The sequence below is a fragment of the Pelophylax lessonae genome (genome assembly GCF_965119305.1).
Source record: "Pelophylax lessonae genome assembly, chromosome: 3".
Taxonomy (NCBI): Eukaryota; Metazoa; Chordata; class Amphibia; order Anura; family Ranidae; genus Pelophylax; species Pelophylax lessonae.
The window spans coordinates 232,125,357-232,145,599 of record NC_138770.1 but is presented as its reverse complement, the minus strand read 5'-3'; the positions used below and the strand labels follow the sequence as shown (position 1 = coordinate 232,145,599).

Here is a 20,243-nt window from a genome sequence, read left to right as displayed (position 1 = left end):
GGACACATAGGCAAAGGTAGAAGTGCTTTTATAAGCTGAAAAAAAAGTCAAACACCTATAAAAGTGGCATGGTTTTAAACCCTGTGTGCATGAGGCCTGACTATTAGAAATATACTTTCCATGACCCTCAAGTATTGCTGGAAATTACGGCATTGCCTTCTGCCAGTCACGGGGCCACATACTGTAGGACACTTGGTGTAATTTGGAAAGACCTTGTATTAGGGTGGGTAAATGTAGACAACAGGATCAGCTTCCTGATAGATGGATGTTCCAGAAATATGGGCGATATTCAAGAAATCGGCGCTCTGTTGGTGATGCAATCTCAGTGTCATATGAAAGGCAATAGAACATCGTAAATACTCCAGATGTTCCCAATACTGGGCATATCAACAAACCATTGCTTCAAAAAGTCTTTAAGGCACAATTTGGTCATTTCTTAGAACCTGTTTAATCTTCGTCTTCTGAGCTCGTCCAAAGATGGTTGATGAGAAGTTCCCCATTGTCCTAAAAGTGAAAACAAATAACATTTTCATCATGTGTATGATGTGTCTAAGCAATCGAAGATAGGAAAAAAGGTGGATTTAATGGCAATTTCTCAGCACTATCTGTAAGGAACTATTCATATTTGCAAAAAAAAAAAAAAAAAAATATGCAAATTTAAATTACATTTTTAGTGTATCTGCACCATGCAAAATCTATTTTAACCTGAACTTTACTTTGCACAGCCTGTGAACAAAAAACACAATTTTAAAATGCACATTAAGAATTGAGGCATGTGTTACTGCAAGCACATGGCAGTGAAATGGGTCTAGACTGAATTTGTGTTGTCTTATCGCTCTGCAGAAAGATCTGCCTCGACCTTCAACTGCATCTGTGATCAACTTTGTTTGGCCTCATGACAAGCACTGATATCACTTGCCTCTGCAAAATTAAGTCTAGGAAAAATGTAATATCCATAATTGGGTAAGTTGTGCTACTGATCAGCAAGGTATGTTACAGGTACAGTGAATTTTTTTTTTTTTTTTTTTTTAAAGCCCGTGGTGTGTGAAACACACTCAAAAGACTTAACACCCGGTGCATAAAAAAGTGCACACACGCAAAACGTGAGACACACAAAAAGTGCACAAGGCGTACATATGGCCCTCCTCCGAAGAGGCAGGGCCTAGACCCTGATCCCCCGAGGGGGGGGAAGCTCCTGACGGGGACTGAGGTACTCACTTAGGTCCGCCCAGCCGAAGCCAGGCAGACCCCGTTCTCCAGGGGGACTGCCGAAACAGCCCACCCCAAGTACTAGGTGGGGCTCCCCCGAAGGGAGACCCCATGAGAGAGGGCGAACTAAGCCAGAAGGCCATGTCCACCCCCTCCCAAGACTTTCAGGGCAGGCCCGAGGACCTAAACCGTACTAATCGTGCAAAGTGACAGTACAACCAAAAAGGGACAAACGTGAACACACAACAAAGAAAAAACAGAGTGGGGAGAAGGGAAGTGGAGAAGTGCTGGGTAGTGCCAAAGTGCTGGACCTTGGCAGGCCCCCCGGCCAGGAATAAAAAATTCCTCTGGTGCTGGCCAAAAGGCCCACCCCAAGAGGCAGGTGCTGAAAAAGTGTGATGGTGCAGTGACCAAGGTGCCGAAAAACTCAGATGAGCTGCCCCTCACCAGTGAGAATTAAGGCACCCCTGGGCTGCCACCCCAGGGGCACGTACACCACGGGCTTTTCCAGGTCTCGGCCCCCGGCCAGACCCAGTGTAGCCCTTGCCTACCAGGAGGCTTGGAACGTGGACAGCATTAGGGAGAGCTTGCCTTCAACTGGGGACGAGGCCCTCCATCCAAAGGCCAGGTTCAACCCAGGAGGAAAAAGCCCCCCCTGCCGCCATCCAAATTCCTTACCAATTACATCCAGGAGCAATACTAATAGTGGTCGCCCGGCTTTCTCGCTCCCTTCAAACTGATAGGGGCGGACCCATTCAAATCAGAAGGCAATGGACCCATCCGGCTTTCTCTGGTGTGGCCTACTTCCCAGTCCTCCAGTTACGCCCAGAGCGCCCCGGTTCATTTCGGCCCCCACCGATACTAACCATCAGGTTCCATACCGACTGATAAGAACAGATTCTACACTTGATCTTAGCCAAAAGGCCGAGAAGGTACAGTGAATGGCAAAATAGCAAGCTAGTGGGTGATCAAATTATCTAAATCCCTTGCAAATAATGACCATTTGTTCATCTGTCAGATAATGAAATCTAGCTTATTGATGATTAGTCTGGCCATGCCATGCCATACCTTTAAAATTGAACAGATATGGATTACACAGGTTATGTGGCTGATTAGGTACAAATAATTCCTAGGTAATTTATACGCACAAGGGTTGAGGTGGAAACTCTTTTTACGATATCTAGAGTAGCTTTTGCACAATCTTTACCCTAGCACCACCAGGAGTACAAATGTAACCTCCCATATGCATAGACAGAGTAATCCGTGAATAACAAACTGTTGGTGAGACTTGGGGACAATGATCTGGAGCCAAAATAAATATTGATATAGTCAAGAATAATGTATCAGATGCTATTTTCGCATTTTAAGAACTGTACTTGCAAAATGGCAGCTGAAATCTGGTAGGCCTTTTTCCAGATATATAAGCTTTCCAAAAATGCTTTCCTAAGTAAACTGTATTCTTTATTTTTTTTTTTTTTTAACTGAACTGTTTTCTGTTATAACATGGCATTTCAGTTTTCTTGATGCCCATACAGGGGACCTCAAATACCCTCTGATTTATGTATGCTGTTGGCTGAATGACCAACGGGTGGTCAGACATCAACAAGATAATGCTTCTGAGTCAGCACTTTTAAGGCTGTTTATCTAGAAACAAGAGTTAAGTATTTGGATTTGGCTTAATGCAGGTCAGCCAGAGGAAGCACTTTATTAATGAGCCACTTAAGCTAAAGCAGCATAACAGCTTTAAGTAAACTGTAATTAGTTTGCACTATAGCTCATCTTCCAGCAGGTGGCAGCAGAGTCATACACAGGATGCTGCCAGCAAATTAGGACAAATGCCAGTCAGCAAAGCTTTCCACATAGTAAGCAGAATTAGGCTTATTTTGAAACAGATGGGCACTACAGAAGCTGCTCTACTGAATGTTATGGGGTTGTTTATTGTCTGGCTGGTTTCAAAATCAGGGATTACTCTGCAGCATCTAGCAGTTTCTGTGTCACATCAGACTGCAACCACAGTGAGTGAAAGCCCTCGGGATCCCCATGTAGGATATTTTTTTTCCTTTCTTTAGTAATCCAGACTGAAAAACAAATTACGTTGCGCTGTGCATGCCTTATGACAACTCATGATTTTATTATTTTAGTCAACACGTCACAATCTTATTACAAAGAGATTAAAAAAAAAAAAAAAAAAAAAGAAACCCCTTTATCCTCAAACTGTCAATGTCGACAGCACCATAAAAAATAATACACATTCTAAGACAATGAAAATGTGCTGACATATGGCAGACTTTCTCAAACTATCAGTTCCAGTGGTTTAAAATATAACTTCACTTAGGAGCAACACCAACAGTTCCAATTTAAAGCTGTATTAAAGTGGTTCTAAAGCCTAAACATTTTTTACCCTAATACACTCCTTGCTTTAGGGTAAAAAAATATTTAGGCATCCGTATCTCTCCTCACATTCAGTTTAATGCGTCATGATCAGTGCGCAGTACTGCCTGCTATACGCGACGGCAGGGATAATATTTGCTGCAGCATGTGCGTACCCCCAGCAACTACTGTTATAGCATAGACCAATATGGCGAGAGGCAGGGAAACTCTGGCTCAGCCATGTGGCTTTACCACCTCTCAACCGCTGATGTAAACTAGGCCTTAGGCCCTAGGGTGTCTCTACTCTGGATAGAGGAGCAATGGAGATACCTTTTGACAGCAGCTGTGCCAATCTGGGGAGAAGATAGTGTAATCTGCAACAAGACAACTTTCACACAAGAAGTCAAATAAGGTCCAGCTATCTGTTCTTCAGCCAGACCCAATTGGACCCTCCATTCTCCTCTATGAGCAGTCAGATGTACACCCCGCTACCTCCAGGTCCAATCTGATCCATTAAATAAAAAAGGGAAGGGGATCCGTTCCCCTCAATCTGGCCAGAGGGCAGTCAGGTGTAAATGGACAGCCAGTCCGTTTACATCCAACTGCCCAAAGAGCAGACTATGTCTACATCCCCTCTGCATAAGTGGACCTGTCATTCGCCCGCTCCGCTCAGCTCAGCAGGGGATCAGCAGGATCCCTTGCTGAGAAAAAATGTACCTGGCCTGTGTCAAAGGGGGTTAACACCTTTCTTATGGGGACTGGCATCCTTTATATGCCAGAGATGCACTTTAATCCCAGCTTAACAACATACATCATTTCACAGTCTGATATGATATGAAACTTGTAAATCAAGGTCCAGAATATATATATTACACACACACACATAAACACACAGTATAACCTTGGATTGCGAGCATAATACGTTCTGGAAACGTATGCTTGTAATCCAAAGCACTTTTATATCAAAGCGAATTTCCCCATAAAAAATAATGGAAAATCAGATGATCCGTTCCACAAACATTTATTCAGAAGTCCTTCAGTTTATAGTCCATATAAAAAGATTATAGCAATGTGATAGGTTGTGTAACCATAAAATGTCCATCCAAAATGGCAGCTTCCACAAGGGGATTAGAAGCAAAATCCAGCAGAGGTACAATGTATAAAAGAAAGAGAGGCGCCTCTAAGTGTAGCAAAATGGTTACATTTAATGAAGGTAAAACATTTAGCAACTCACATGGCTGTTGATTAAAAGAGGCACATCTAAGTTTTCAGGCATCCGGGTTGAAGCTGACCACATAGACAATTCTCCGCACCGCAGTCAGTCTGCAATTGTGACCGGGAAGACTACCCTGCAGTAGAGCGATCTGAAAGCGATGCTTGAAGCGGTCATGGAGTGCAGTGTGAAAGGGATGACGTCGACGGCGGTGCGGAGGATGGTCTATGACTGTGGACAGATTTACCCCGGATGCTTGCATACTTCGAGGTGCCCGTTTTAGTGCCAGTTCACACATATGCAATATGAGACATCATATGTGATTTGCATCGCACTGCCCTGCAAATCACGTGCGATGTCTGTGCAATGCGAATTCAGCCATACAGATTGCATGGCTGAACTTGTATCGCATTTGAACCAAAGTCGCGCAGGACCCTTTTTTTGGTCCGCACCAGAATCTGATCGCATGGGTGTTCACACCTAGGCAATCTGATTCCTGTCCAAACTGACAGTTCGCACTGCGATATGCGAACTGATCTGGGGGTGTCATTAACTTTATATTGACACTCCCAGCAGTTCGCATATGTGAACTGCCTGCGAGTCGGGTGCGATCCGGGAACCTGCAGTGGATTGGCAGGGTTCCCGCATCGCACCAATGTGAACTGGGACTTCATCATCAACCATGTGAGTTGCTAAATGTTGTACCTTCATTTAATGTAACCATATTGCTACACTTAGAGGTGCCTCTCTTCTCTTTTATACTCCATTGGGAGGTGAAGCTACTTGTATATCAAGACATCGCTCTCAAACCGAGTTACTCTCAATCCAAGGTTCTACTGTATATATATATATAAATATTAGAATAGTTATAGTTTTACGCAGAGATTTATCAACCTCACTGCTTCATTTTCTGGTATTCATTTTATTTTCTTACTGCAGGCTTCTATTCTTATCTTTGGAAAGCAGTAATATCCTCATACTGGTCTCATCTGCCAGATTAATGTAATTAACAGCAACTGAGGCTCGTCTAAATGTGTCTGCTCAATTAAGAGCTGCCTGCCAGTCGCTTTTCTTGGAAAGGAAGATAGAGCACATTACATCTTCAATGAAACGTCCCTCTCCCCCAATAAAATATAACTTCTCTGACATAAAACATTTTTAGGCACTGAAACCGCTACTAATGAATGAGTAAGGCCTAGTTTACACTTGCAAAAATATATCCTTGTCACATCCGGCAGGCAGTACAGCCACTAAAAGCAAACTATTCAAATGTTTGCTGCCCGTCAAACACCCTCTGAAATGCAGTCCACCACGGATCGCTTTTCATAGTGACAGCAAGTGTCGCAGGTGGAAATAAGCCCTAAGGAAGAAAAATGTCACACAATCTGTATCAATGGAACTTTGTGGCTTCCACCTGTTACAAGAAACTGTTTACCTGTAAGTTTTGTAGCTTTCTAGTGACACATCCTATTTTATGGTAAAAACAGCTACATAAGTGGCTGCAAACATAGTGCAAACGTAGACACCACACACGGATCTTAAAGGATAATTTAATCTTTGGGAACGTTACATGTTCCACTCAGTTTTGGGGTGGAACATGTAATGTGTTCCCAATGCTGCAGCTGCTCGCCGATCCCCTCTCTCCCTATGAGAGCAGTATGGGGAGGAGTTCCCTGTACTAGCGGCCACTTCTTGAAAGAGCATGGTTGTGTGGGGCTCTGCCCACACGGCTGCATCATTCATTCACAGAGTTCCGTGAATGAATGAACTACAAGTACCGACAGCCTGTAGTTTTCAATTAACTACAACTATGATAGTTCGTTGAGTCTCCCTGTTACTGTAAAACTGCCTGCCTATACTAGGTATGGGCAGACAGCTTACACTAACAGTCTGCAGGATAATGCATGGCACCAGCAATCTGCTGATCCCAGGTGCAATGCTTTCCAGGTTCCTACAAAAAAAAAAAAAATTAAATGCACAGTTTTTTACGTGTTAAAAAATATGCATTTATAATTTTTTTTAAAGGTGAAATTTAATGTTCTTCCTGTATTGCATAGGTTTCCTCTGCATACTCAGGTGTCCTATTGCACTTGTAAGACATGCTGGTAGGGTTATTGACTTCTGTCTCAATTGGTCCTAGGATGTTTATGTATGTACTGTATGTATGTATGTATGTATGTATGTATGTATGTATGTATGTGAGATAGGGACCTTAGATTGTAAGCCCCCTAAAGAACTCCAGCTTTATCCCCCAGAAAACAACAGATGCATTGTGTATGTAAATGAATCACAACCCCACTGTCAGTTTGTTACCTCCTTTAGCTGTATATAGAAGGTTTCTGTGTCTGATGTCTCTCCTCCTTCTGGTTGAATCTCAAAAGTTCTGTGATTTTCAGTTTCCTTACCAGTCCTTACTACCAGTCCTGATACTACATGTCCCATGATCCTTTGAGCCTCTGTAGTTTCTGGGCGGAGTATGGGAGTCACTTGCACCAATTCTGGGAGTTAATGTGGGTGGGTTCTAAGGTTACTGTGGGTGTTTCTGGGCTTTCATATGGGTGGTGAAAGGTATAAATGTATCATACCTCCTCCTGTGTCATTCCTGTCTTGCAGCACGCCAAATAATAATGACTTACTGCAAGACTACAGCTGAAGGGCTCTGGGAGGGTATTATGAAGGGGTTTCCTTGATATGTAAATGAATTACTTCACATAGCGAAAGCCTCTGGGAGGGCGGGTTCTGCCTACACAAGAAAAGTGGAAGTGGTATCTGTCAGAAAAAAGGTACCCGCTCCTAGAAAAAAAAAGTTCCAATAGTTGTAGAAGAGGAAGGGAGGATAAGCGGAACTATCTCTTTTGCAAATTGTTTGCGCCATATAAATACCTATATTAAATAGATACCCTACTGTTTTCAGGACAGTTAGTTCATATTTAGAGCCCATGCTGCACATTTGGAGATGTACTTTGAAGGGAAAAAATAAACTAACACCAAGCTTTATGAGTGACTCCGAAAAGGGTTGGGCTTGGCCCCTTAGTTCCAGTGAAGGGAATTCTTAAGGCGTCAACATACCAAGACATTTTGGACAATTTCATGCTCCCAACTTTGTGGGAACATTTTAGGGGTTGGCCTTTCCTGTTCCAACATGACTGTGCACCAGTGCACAAATTAAGGTCCATAAAGACATGGATGAGTGAGTCTGGGGGTGGAGGAAATTAACTGGCCTTCACTTGAGTCCTGACCTCAACCAGATAGAACACATTTGGGATGAATAAGAGAGGGGACTGTGAGCCAGGCCTTCTTGTCCAACATCAGTGCCTGACCTCACAAATGTTCTCCTGGAAGAATGGTCAAACATTCCCATGGACACACTCCTAAACCTTGTGGACAGCCTTCCCAGAAGAGTTGAAGCTGTTCTAGCTGCAAAGGGTGGGCCAACTCAATATTGAACCCTACAGACTAAGACTTGGTTGCCATTCAAATTAATGTGCATGTAAAAGCAGATGTCCCAATAGTTTTGACAGTATAGTGCAAGTCAAACACTTCTCCACTGACCACCAAATGGCCGTCTATGGAAGGGGGTACTTTACCGCTGACCACCTATTTAAGAGTCCAATGAAAAAAAAGGGCATCCAAGAGGCACTGAGACTTTGATATGAGTTTAAACAAGTTAATGAGAGGGCAAGAAACATTTGAAGAGCCCAATGGCTTAGGTTAGGCTGCTCATAACAGCCAAGGCTACACTACTTTGGGTACTCCAGTAGGTTACCAGGAAAATATGTGCATATATGGAAGGAGCTACTTATTTTGACTACTGATGCAGATACTGCTGGCCAGAAATCCTAATCCAGCAATCAGCTTTCCTGCACGGATTCAAACAGGAAAGCCTTATTTTGAGCCCACTCAAGGTTCTCATTTTTAACTGAAGCCCTAATGAAGGAGGAGATTCCATAACCCCCGAAACACATTGGCTATCTTAACACAACATAAATAAATTAATTTAGAGCACCTGAAGAAAGAGCGCGCATGTCCGTTGCGGACCTTGCACATGCTCAGAAACGCGTCGTGCTTTCCAGGCACTGGGACACCAGCGAGCGTCACGGACGTGACCCGTCTTTCCTCCTCTGCAGCGTTACGCCTATGCCAGATGACCGGGACACATCGGGACTAAGGTTGGCCACCGTTTCTCCCGCTCCACGGCTCCACTAGTTTTAGGCATACCGTGCTTTAAACAGAGGAATGGCACCACCCGGTGGATCCTGTACACACTTGTCCATGACCTAATGTTTGTGAGTTCCTGCTTATCTTTATTTTAATTACTTTTATTAAAGCAGTCTGCACCCAGAGCGCTTTTCTTTTTGTTTTTCAATAAATTAATTTGGACTCTTATTTTTTGGTCTGGTGCTTCTGCCATATATGCACACCTATTTAGGTGGACCACTACACTGAACAGCAAAGTAAAAAAAGGCACTTCACTGACTGTCTGCATTATTTTTCTGGCTATTCTCAATAATATTATTCTTCATTTTATTTCTGAATTATTACTGAAAATCAGTTTATCATATGGAGGAGGGGTTTGGTAAAAATTAAATTTGCCCCAGGTGTGAAATATGCTAGCATCGCCTGTGAGTTCCTCTGGGGTAAAAAGGATGCAAAAGGCTTATTTAATAGAATAAAAATAAAAACGATTCAAGCTGGTAAAACTGGAAGAGTCATATTAAAGAAAATACTTTAAGGTAAAACGGCAATAATAACTCAGATAATGGGCCCACTGAAAACGCACTGTACTTGCCTTTGAAATGATGAGATAATACATGTTTGTTATAAAGGGCAAACAGAGGGTGCTTGGTGCTCTGACTGCTGATGTGACAGAAAACTGCACTGATTCTACAGATAGGATGTTAGAGGTCAATATTCTGCAGGCACGTGGAGTTTTTTTCTCTGTTTGCTTTCACCATGCAGTCTCTAACTCTTGCTACATAATATGGCTATTCTACTTATAAGAGAATGTCTTGTTTGTGTCTTGGCACATAATACATAAATTATGTCCATAGATTACAGGCAGTGCCTCTTAGCACACTTGATGAAGCTATCCAGCTGGGATCCTGGCAAATCACAAACAGCGAGTCTTTTCTATTTTAAATTCTCCAAACTGAGACCATTGCAAGCAACATGTTAGATTCCATTATACTGATTCTGCAAAAAATGATTCACATTATAAAAAAAGGTTGCATCAAAAAACAAGCATGCAAAAAGTTCATAATAGAATTCCTCTGACAGATTACTGTACATTACTTATCACACAGAAATGTCTAAGTGAAAGCCTAAGCTTGATTGGAAAACATGAACTGTACATGACTGGATTCACAATGGGTTTCCAATCCATAGAAGAGAACCAGCCACTAGGAATGAGACATAATGCTGCAAAGCAGAAAGGTGGGAAAGGGAAAACAAAGTATGTCTTTAAAATCATGAATATTTTACTGTATCTATAAAATGAAATGGTAGCAAGCTATTTTCACCAAGAATGATATCTCTACAAAGGAGCTCCATATCCTAATTTCAACACAATGCTACAATAAAATGTAACCAGTAAAAGAAATCGGACATGAAAGAAATATGTGGACTGCTGCTGCTGACCATTCTGAAAAGGCCAGGTTGTCATGCTGACCCAATGGCTTCAATACTTTCACAGTCTCTGACCTGGAATAAATATGGGGATTAGGAATTTTGGCTTTAGTCTGACATCCTTTGCTGCATACTTGTCCTAAGTCATTGGATCAGAAAATTCTACTGAAATCAGAAACAGCCAGGCAACCTGCATTTTTTAAAGATGATCAGTAATGACAGCCTGTGCAGTTTTTTCATGACAGGTTTCCTTTAACTGCCAAAACAGTAGTGAGTGAGTTAATCATCATATATCACAAATCTAAAAAACAGGAGGTGGGTATACATTACAAATAAATGTGTAAAAACTTTAAAGGAAATCTCAACGCAGGTACATCATTGTGCAAGAAAAGTTATTCTCTTTGAGGGCCGGTTCACACTGGTCCAACATGCTCCGACTTCTAGGGCACGAGTCGCATGACATGTCAAAATCAATGGTTTCCTATGACAGCCATCTTAGCTGGCCTGACTTGTGTCGATTGGACTTTGAAAATGCTTCCTGAACTACTTTAGTCAAATTTGGGCATGATTTCAGCTCATTGATTTAAATGGGAGTCAGGATCATCATCTTAACTGATCCGACTTGTGGCATGCAACTTGTGTTTTGAGAATCTTGAGAAGGAAGCCAACAACAAAATTGAAAAAAAAAAAAAAAGGCGTGGGGTCCACCCCAAGACCATACCAGATCAAGCACCCCCCCTCCTGGACACCATACCAGGCCACATGACTTCAACATGGGGGAGAAGCTCTGCGCCCCCACCCCAAAGCACCTTGTCTCCATGTTGATGTGGACAAGGGCCTCTTCCAGACAACCCTTGGGCCGTAGTTGTGGGGGTCTGCGGACAGGGGGCTTATCTGAATCTGAAAGCCCCCTTTAATAAGGGGGCCCCACCATTTTGAATGAGTATGGGGTACAATGTACCCCTACCCATTCACCCCTAAAAAAAAAGCAGTGTAGTGTAAATAAAAACAAGAAATAAAAACGTAGCTCCAACGGGTCTTCTTTCTCTGGTTCCGCCACCGATGTGTTCTTTCTCCAGTTTTCTCCATCCGGTGATGTGTTCCACCTCCGGTCTTCTCCGCCGCCGGCTCCCGCGGTTGTGTCATCTGCGATGTCTGGCAGTTCTTATATAGCTTTGGGGCGTGGCCATGGGGGTGACATTCCCATGAGACTCCGCCCATTGTGGTGTCACATGATGACACAAGGGGCAGAGTCTCATGGTGACATCACCTCCCTATTCCCTGACCTGCCAGGCTGCATGCTCGGATAAGGGTCTAGTGTGTATTTTGGGGGGACTAAACACTTTTTTTTGCTGTGTTTTTTTTCCCTCTTAAGATTCATACCAGACTTAAAGGGCCTGGTATAGTCAGATCCCATTCATTGAAGTTGCATGGAAGTTGGACGTGAAGTCGCAGGGCAAAGGCGGATCGCAAGTCGTACGACTTTCGTGTCAGATCAGCGTGAACATAGTCTAAAGAGGATCTTCACCTTAGGAAGAAAAAATTAACAATCAGCAGCTACAAATACTGTAGCTGCTGACATTTAATAAAAGGACACTTACCTGTCCAGGGATCTAGCGCCATCCTCACCCGATCTACACTGGTTTTTAGGTCCCAGGTGCAGCTTTGTAGCCGGTTTCCCCCCCGTGCATATGTGAGCCATGCTGCACTCTGAATGGTCTTGCAGCCTTCTGGGACCTATGATATGTCCCAGATGGCTGCAGGCAAAGAGAAAGGGGGAAAACTTCCACTCGGCTTATCTAGGCGATCAAGAGGTTATAATACAAGAGGGTTAAGAGGGCTTTGCTCATAAGAGCTTACAATCTAATAGGGTGGGGCAAGTGATACAAAATGTAATAATTGTGAGAGATGAGCTGATGAAAGAAGTAAAAGTTCAGTTGTTAGGTAAAGGCAGGATAGGCTTCCCTGAAGAAATTCGTTTTTAGGGATCGCCTAAAAGGTGGCCAGAGTAGGAGATAGCCAGACAGGTAAAGAGTTCCAGAAGATAGGAGATGCTCTGGAAAAGTCATGGATGTAAGCATAGGAGGAAGAGACAAAGAGCTAGAGAGCAGGTGGTCTTGGTGGGAGCAAAGATTACAGTTTGGGTGATATTTTGAGACAGGATTGGTGATCTGCTTGGGGCAGAGTTGTTAGGATTCCCCATGCTTCCTTCCCTCTTTATTTTTATATGCTATCCAATTGGAAGTTAATTTTTTTGCTTTACAGTTTGATTAAAGCTTCCATTTTTAGTATTTATTAAAAAATGTTACAGTTAAACATTATATTTGCACCCATAACTATTTATATATCAAAAAATGTTTCCATTGAGAGTAAAGTTTAGAGCCTTTGTGATCTTATGAGCTTAGGGGTGATGTCTGATTGCTGCTATTTCCTGTATATACAGACTATTTACTCTCTTTAGTGGGGATTTTCATGTTTAGGTCATAAGGTATTACCCTAGGTGGTTGTCCCTTAGACTGGTTATGGATAATCATGTGGTCCCTTGTGTGCTCATTGCTTGTCCCTGTGGACTTTTAGGCCTGTGAGTCTGAGGAGATGGTATCTATTTTAAGTGTTCTGGCCTATGTATAAATGGTGACACATTGGAGAAGTGAGTGTATATGTTTGTATATAAATAGATATGTATTAGGTTGTGCAAGAAAGTTTCTTATGATAAGTTATGCAACTTTCTCTTAGAAATTATATTCGTGAATATGTATACATGGTTTACCCTGCCAGTGGGTATATGGGTATTGTAATGGTTCAGTGTCATCTATTTGGATGATGTACCATGATGTCAGAACAGTCGTGTTTTATGAAAAAATATGTTCTTTTTTTAACCACTTGCCTACAGTGCACTTTCACCCCCTTCCTGCCCAGACCGATTTTCAGCTTTCAGCGCTCTCACACTTTGAATGACAATTACTCAGTCATGCAACACTGTACCCATAAAAAATTTGTGTCCTTTTCTTCACACAAATAGAGCTTTCTTTTGATGGTATTTAATCACTACTGGTTTTTTTATTTTTTGTGCTATAAATAAAAAAAGACTGAAAATATCGTGAAAAAACACATTTTTCTTTGTTTCTGTCATAAAATTTTGCAAATTAGTAATTTTTCTTCACAAAATTTATACTGCTACTTATCTTTGGTAAAAAATAACCCAAATAAGTGTATATTATTTGGTCTTTGTGAAAGTTATAGAGTCCACAAGCTATGGTGCTATTCATTGAAAATTGATCTCACTTGATCACACCTGATGTACTGAAGGCCTATCTCATTTCTTGAGACACTAAAAGGTCAGGAAAGTACAAATACCCCCCAAATGACCCCTTTTTGGAAAGTAGACATTCCAAGGTATTTAATAAGGGGCATGGTGAGTTTTTTGAAGTTGTAATTTTTTCCCAAAACTCTTTGCAAAATGAAGATTTTTTTTTTTTTACAAATTGACGTATTAATAGGTTATTTCTCTCACACAGCATATGTATACTTGGAACTACACCCCAAAACACATTCTACTACTCCTCCTGAGTATGGCGATACCACATGTGTGAGACTTTAATATCCAAGTAGCACCGTCCGGCATTCTAGGAGCATAAATTACACATATAATTTCCTGACAACCTATCGCACTTTTGAAGGCCCTGGAGCACCAGGACAATGGAAACCCCCATAAAGTGACCCCATTTTGGAAAGCAAACACCCCAATGTATAATTTTTGAGGCATAATGAGTCTTTTGAACGTGTCATTTTTTTCCACAAGTTTTTGGAAAATGTGGAAAGAAAATGAAAATGCATTTTTTTTTACACAAAGTTGTCCATTTATGAAATATTTCCAACACATAGCATGTACATAGCAAAAATTGCACCCCAAAATACATTCTGCTATTCCTCCTGAGTATGGCGATACCACATGTGTAACACTTTTACACAGCCTAGCCACATACAGAGTCCTAACATCCAAGTAGCACGTTACACAAAGTTGTCCATTTATCCACTTTAAGACTGGGCCTATTTTTGACACTTGGTGTTTACAAGCTAAAATCATTTTTTTTGCTAGAAAACTACTTAGAACCCCTAAACATTATATTTTTTTTTTTAGCAGAGACCCTAGAGAATAAAATGGAGATTGTTATAATATTTTTTATCACACCATATTTGCGCAGCAGTCTTCCAAATGCAATTTTTTTGAAAAATATTCACTTTTTTTAATTAAAATATAAGAAAACAGTAAATTTAGCCCAATTTTTTTCCATAATGTGAAAGATAATGTTACGCCGAGTAATTAGATACCCAACATGTCATGCTTCAAAATTGCGCACGCTCACGGAATGGCGCCAAACATTGGTACTTAAAAATCCCCATAGGCAACATTTTAAAAATTTCTACAGGTTACTAGTTTAGATTTTAGGTTTAACGATCGCGGCGATACCTCACATGTGTGGTTTGAACACCGTTTACATATGTGGGCAGGACTTGCGTATGCATTCGCTTCTGCGCGCGAGCTAACGGGGACAGGGCGCTTTCATTTTTTTTTTCCTATTTATTTTATTTATTATTTTTTTATTTTACACAGTTTAAAAAAAAAAAAAAGATGTTTTGATCATTTTTATTCCTATTACAAGGAATGTAAACATCCCTTGTAATAGAAATAGGCATGACAGGTCCTCTTTATTGTGAGATCTGGGGTCAAAAAGACCTCACACCTCACAACTACACTAAAAAAAAAAAAAAAAAAAAAAAAAAAGGGGCCCTTTAAACCGGTTGCTAGGCAACGACTTTTGAAGTAGCTCTGGTCCTCCAAGACCATAGAGTCGAGTGAGGGCCATCTTGCCCTCACTCGACTTCCTGTCTCTGAGGATCCGGGACCGGATAGTTTTCCCCCCTGCCGGCGGGTCCAGTAAGCTGGGAAAACATCTGGGACGTGGCGGGAGGGGGGGGCACCTCTTCCCCTGCACCGTAAGGGTAATTCCGCGGCGAATCCGCCACTGGGACCACCAGCCAACCGCCTGCCATTTAAAAAAATCCTGGGGTTATGGCAGCTATCTGCTGCCATAAGCCCAGTATTTAGCTTTTAATGGCCGACGTATATAGTCGTTAGGCGGTCGGTAAGTGGTTGCATGTATATAGCAAAAATTGAACCCCAAAATACATTCTATAAAGGAAAGTGTACAGGAATAGTCCGAGTCCATCTCCGATCCGCTACTATTAGCCATTTCTAATTCCGAATCGGATTCGGAATTGGATTCAGATACTGATGAGAGCTCCCCAGTGCTCTCATCAGTCATGGAGAGGACCTGAAGGGCCTCCTCGCTGCTGTACATCCTTTTTGACATGCTGGCTGTGATGGGCTGTGCGACGGGTGACGGTTGACTGCGGATGATCGCTGATGGGTGGCAGGTGACGGTCACTGATGGGTTGACAGATGACGATGACTGATGGGTTGACAGGTGACGATGACTGATGGGGTGACAGGTGACGATGACTGATGGGGTGACAGATGACGATAACTGATGGGGTGACAGATGACAATCACTGATGGGGTGACAAGTGACGATGATTGATGGGGTGACAGATGACGATCACTGATGGGGTGACAAGTGGCGATGATTGATGGGGTGACAGGTGACGATGACTGATGGGGTGACAAGTGATGATCACTGATGGCGTGACAGGTGACGATGGCTGATGGGGTGACAGGTGATTGATGGGGTGACAGGTGACGGGCGATGGTGCACGGCGGTACTGATGGCAGTCTCTGGTGACCGGTGAACTTTAGGCTATGTTCACATGTGAGCGTAGCGATCATGGGCAGAATCACCGCGATTCTGCCCGCGATCCAGAAATCATTGCAAATCGCGGGGCGCCTGTGCGTTGCCCGTGATTTGCAATAGCACCCCAAACGCTGTGCGATGTTGCCGCGATTTCCGCCTGCTGAATCGCGGTAACATGGGCCAAACAACGCATGATGCCCAAAGAAGCTCTTGTACCTTTTTTGGGCGTCATGCGATGTTTGCACGATGTTACTGCGATTCGGCAGGCGGAAATCACAGCAACATCGCACAGCGTTTGGGGTGCTATTGCAAATCACGGGCAACGCACAGGCGTCCCGCGATTTGCAATGATTTCCGGATCGCGGGCAGAATCGCTGTGATTCTGCCTGCAATCGCTACGCTCACATGTGAACGTAGCCTTATGGGTGTCAATTTCTGGGCACTGATGAGGTGACCTTTGGGTGACAGGTGCAATTGGGGGGGGGGGGCTAAGGACTGTGTGGGGACCTTTATTTTTGTGATTTTACTTTGTGACAGGTACACAGAGCAGTAACTCACTGTTTCTGGCTCTGCTCTCCTCACACTGGAAACTGTGTGAGGGGAGAAGAGATAGTAACAGTGAGTTACTGCTCTGTGTTTACATTTTGTGATCGGCTGTGAATGGATTCACAGCCGATCACATAGTAAACAGTCACTGTCAGTGACTGTTTACTACTGCCGGTGACTAGCTGTGTTCCTAGGGAACACAGAGCCACCGACATGACCGCGCATGCGCGCTCCTGATCGCGCAGTCATCTTGTGGGCTCCTCTATTATGATCGGCTGTGTCATTGGAACACAGCCGATCACGTGGGAAACAGCCATGCCCATTGGCTGTTTCCCCCCTGCCGGTGACGGGCTATGTCCCGGGAACACGCCGAAACCGGCAGTGCAGGGCGGCGCGCACACGATCGCGCGCCTGCCCTGCTGAAAGTGACGCAATCATATGACGGCGGCACAGAACAATGGTCGCACCGCTCCGCCGTAATATGACGGCGGGCGGGCGGCAAGCGGTTAAAAAATGTTTTTGTAAAAATCAAATATGTATTCTTTTATACAACACTTTTTGTTTTTGCCATAAAAGTCCCATGGAGGAAATTTGAACGGTTTGTAGTAGTATTAGGGATGTTGGCAATATACGTACAAAGACCAATGCCTCTTGATTGTCTTGCATGTTAGGAGAGATCTTGGAGTTTCCCAGGATGGGAAGTAGGGGGAGATTGGGAGATTCTATAGGTAGTGAAAGCATGTTTACAAATGTGTCAGGGTAGTAATAGTAACATTTGTTGAGGTCAAGAATTAGAAGCTCAATTGAATTTTAATAAAGCCCAATTTCAGGGTTTGACATACCCCCAGATGGTTTTGGTCTCTGATAAGATACTTCCGCTTTATGCTTACATTTGAAGTGAAGTTACATCATGTGTGATGTCAGAGCACCTCTAGACAGTATTCTCAGCCAAGGCTAAAATAGCCCATACCTGCCTTTTCCTGCAGCAGCAGAACACTCTTCTAGTTATGTATTGCTGGCTGATTGCAGTCAGTGGTAGATTATTATAAGTCATGCAGCTGTGCAGTCTGCATGTCACCACTTACCAGATCTAAGCCCGTACACTCATACCGATCGTCGGCCGTAAAAATTCGGCCGCTGACCGATCGGCCGATTGTAGGCTTGTTAGTATGATGCTTCCGACAGCCGACAGCGCATTTTCGGCCGAACAGAATCGGGTGTGCAGGCATTAAAATTTTTGTTGGCCAACACCAGAACGGCCGATTGTTCGCCAGTCAGTACAGATTTCGGCCGACAGACAGCAGATTAGCAAGACTGGGCATGCTCAGAAAAGAAAAAAGACAAGGAAAGTTAACCATCACATGACATCACTTCTGCAGTCGGCTGTTGTTGGCCGACAAAATTTGTGTGCAGTCTTTTGCAGTTTTCAACAGACACCGACAGCCCTGGACAAAAGACGGCCGATCGTTCGTGTGTACGGGGCTCTAGACCCCACATGAGTATAAAAAGCTATAAAATGTAAACAAATACAGTATTTAAAAATGAATATATATATATATATATATATATATATATATATATATATATATATATATATATATATATATACACATATACACAGTATATATATATATATATATCTTTTTTTTTATAGATTTATTTTTTTTCTGCACTCAGCATAGCCTAATGATCTCTGGCCCCACGTCAACTCTTCATTACTGTACTCTAATTTTTTAACACATAAGCAAAAAAAAAAAAAGTTGTCTTTTCATGACACACCAAGGGCCCACTCACACCTTGATGACCAGATGCGTTGCATTAATGCATGTGTGTTAATGTGTTGTGTTAAAGCAACCCATTCAATGCCAATGCACCAAATGGTTCAGAACTGCAGTACATGTGCCATCTCTAAGTGAGCTGGTGTGCCATTATAAATGAACCTGTAATGCGCTAATGCATGTAAAGACCTCATTAAACGCAATGTAAAAGTATGGACTGGCCCTTATGTATTTTAAGCAACTAGAAGGTAGTTGTTGTACCATCAAATGAGAAAAGGGCTTCTGTAGCAAATAGGCATATATTTTTATTAAAGTTGAACTGAAGTCTTCTATTAATAGACTGCGAGCAGGCAGGTAGCATTCAATATCTCTTTTGCAATAAAAAACACCTACCTACCTGCTCGCAGTCATGTACAGCATGTAAACTGAGCTATGCATGTGCAGCTCCACATACTGCGTTGTCCACATTCCTATGCTCTGGGACAATCAATATGCCAGAAGACCGACATTCGGGGAGAAGATGCTGGTGCCCGCGAGAGACCCAGACAGTTGGGGAGGAGCTAAGATTCATGACTTTAGTTCCGCTTTAACAAAAGTGGACCTGCCCTTTAAAATGAATTACCAGTGAAAACTGTGCCAGTACAGCAGTCCAACATATGGGTTCCCTCTTTTTTTTCTGCTAGTAACCTATTTTGTCTGAAACTGGCTCTGGTGTATGGTTTGGAATGCCAGCGGGTCTGCTGCTTCAGAAGAGAAAATAAATAGTTACTTAGTTTTATTAAGAAAACTAGACATTTTTGCTACAAGAAGCTATACAAAACTTTTTGTTTAGACTGGAGGCCTTCTTTAAGGGAGGTATTCCATAATGTACAGTTTTATTTCAGAGTGAGAGGTCTGTATCAGTGTGAAATCAAACATTTTGTTAAGAATCAACCCTCTATTCACTGAAATGGCCTCAACAACCACTGCAACAGCTTCACTTATGCTCCCAATAAAAAGCAGATTCATATTTAATACAACAAAATCCGTTAAGTGGCAGACTGGACCTCAATGAAAATAAGGTAAGGACAGCAACATACTTATGTAAACACCAAGCAAATAAATGGCATGTTTGATATTTCCAGGAATTAAAATATTTCTCCTGGGTGTTAATGAAGGTAGAAAGAGATTCATTTAATATTGCCTCCAAACATTTCACGACTTGGATGTGGAAAAATGTTGTTATTGGAATTAAGACAAAACATGCTTTCATAGAAATAGGCTTTATTTTCTTAAGTTACGAGAGTTGCCAGAAGTCGATGCGAGTATGAGCCAGTGTGGCATGGTCAGAGGCTGTGAAAATGCGTTCTATCATATTGGAGAGCATTAAATCATGATGGAACTGCAGCCAATAAAAGCACTGCTCAAGCACAGTGTGATTCTGATATTGTCTTAATGTGATTAAGTAAGAGCTTACGTTATTTCAATTGCTGTGAAAAAATTATGTGATAATTACCAATGCATATACCGCTGGAGGGCTATTTGTGTAAGCGGAGTCAGACCTCACAGTATTCTACACAAGGGTCATCATTAGGGCAAGACTTGTCTAGCCTCCCATGTGAAGAAATAAATCTATTGTTAATTGCAAGGCATTTACCTAAACTAAATAAAATTCCCACTTCAAGAGGATTTCCGGAACACCTACATTTA

General features: G+C 42.4%; 1 protein-coding gene across 1 annotated transcript in view; it reads right to left on the bottom strand.

Moving 5' to 3' along the window:
* Nucleotides 1-303: 303 nt before the first annotated feature.
* RHBDD1 (rhomboid domain containing 1) overlaps nucleotides 304-20,243 on the bottom strand; it is a 108,838-nt gene continuing 88,898 nt past the window's right edge. Inside the window, exon 7 of the mRNA XM_082252356.1 lies at nucleotides 304-504. Coding sequence (XP_082108482.1) covers nucleotides 437-504 — 68 coding nt within the window. The 3' untranslated portion in view covers nucleotides 304-436. The remainder of the gene's footprint in view (nucleotides 505-20,243) is intronic.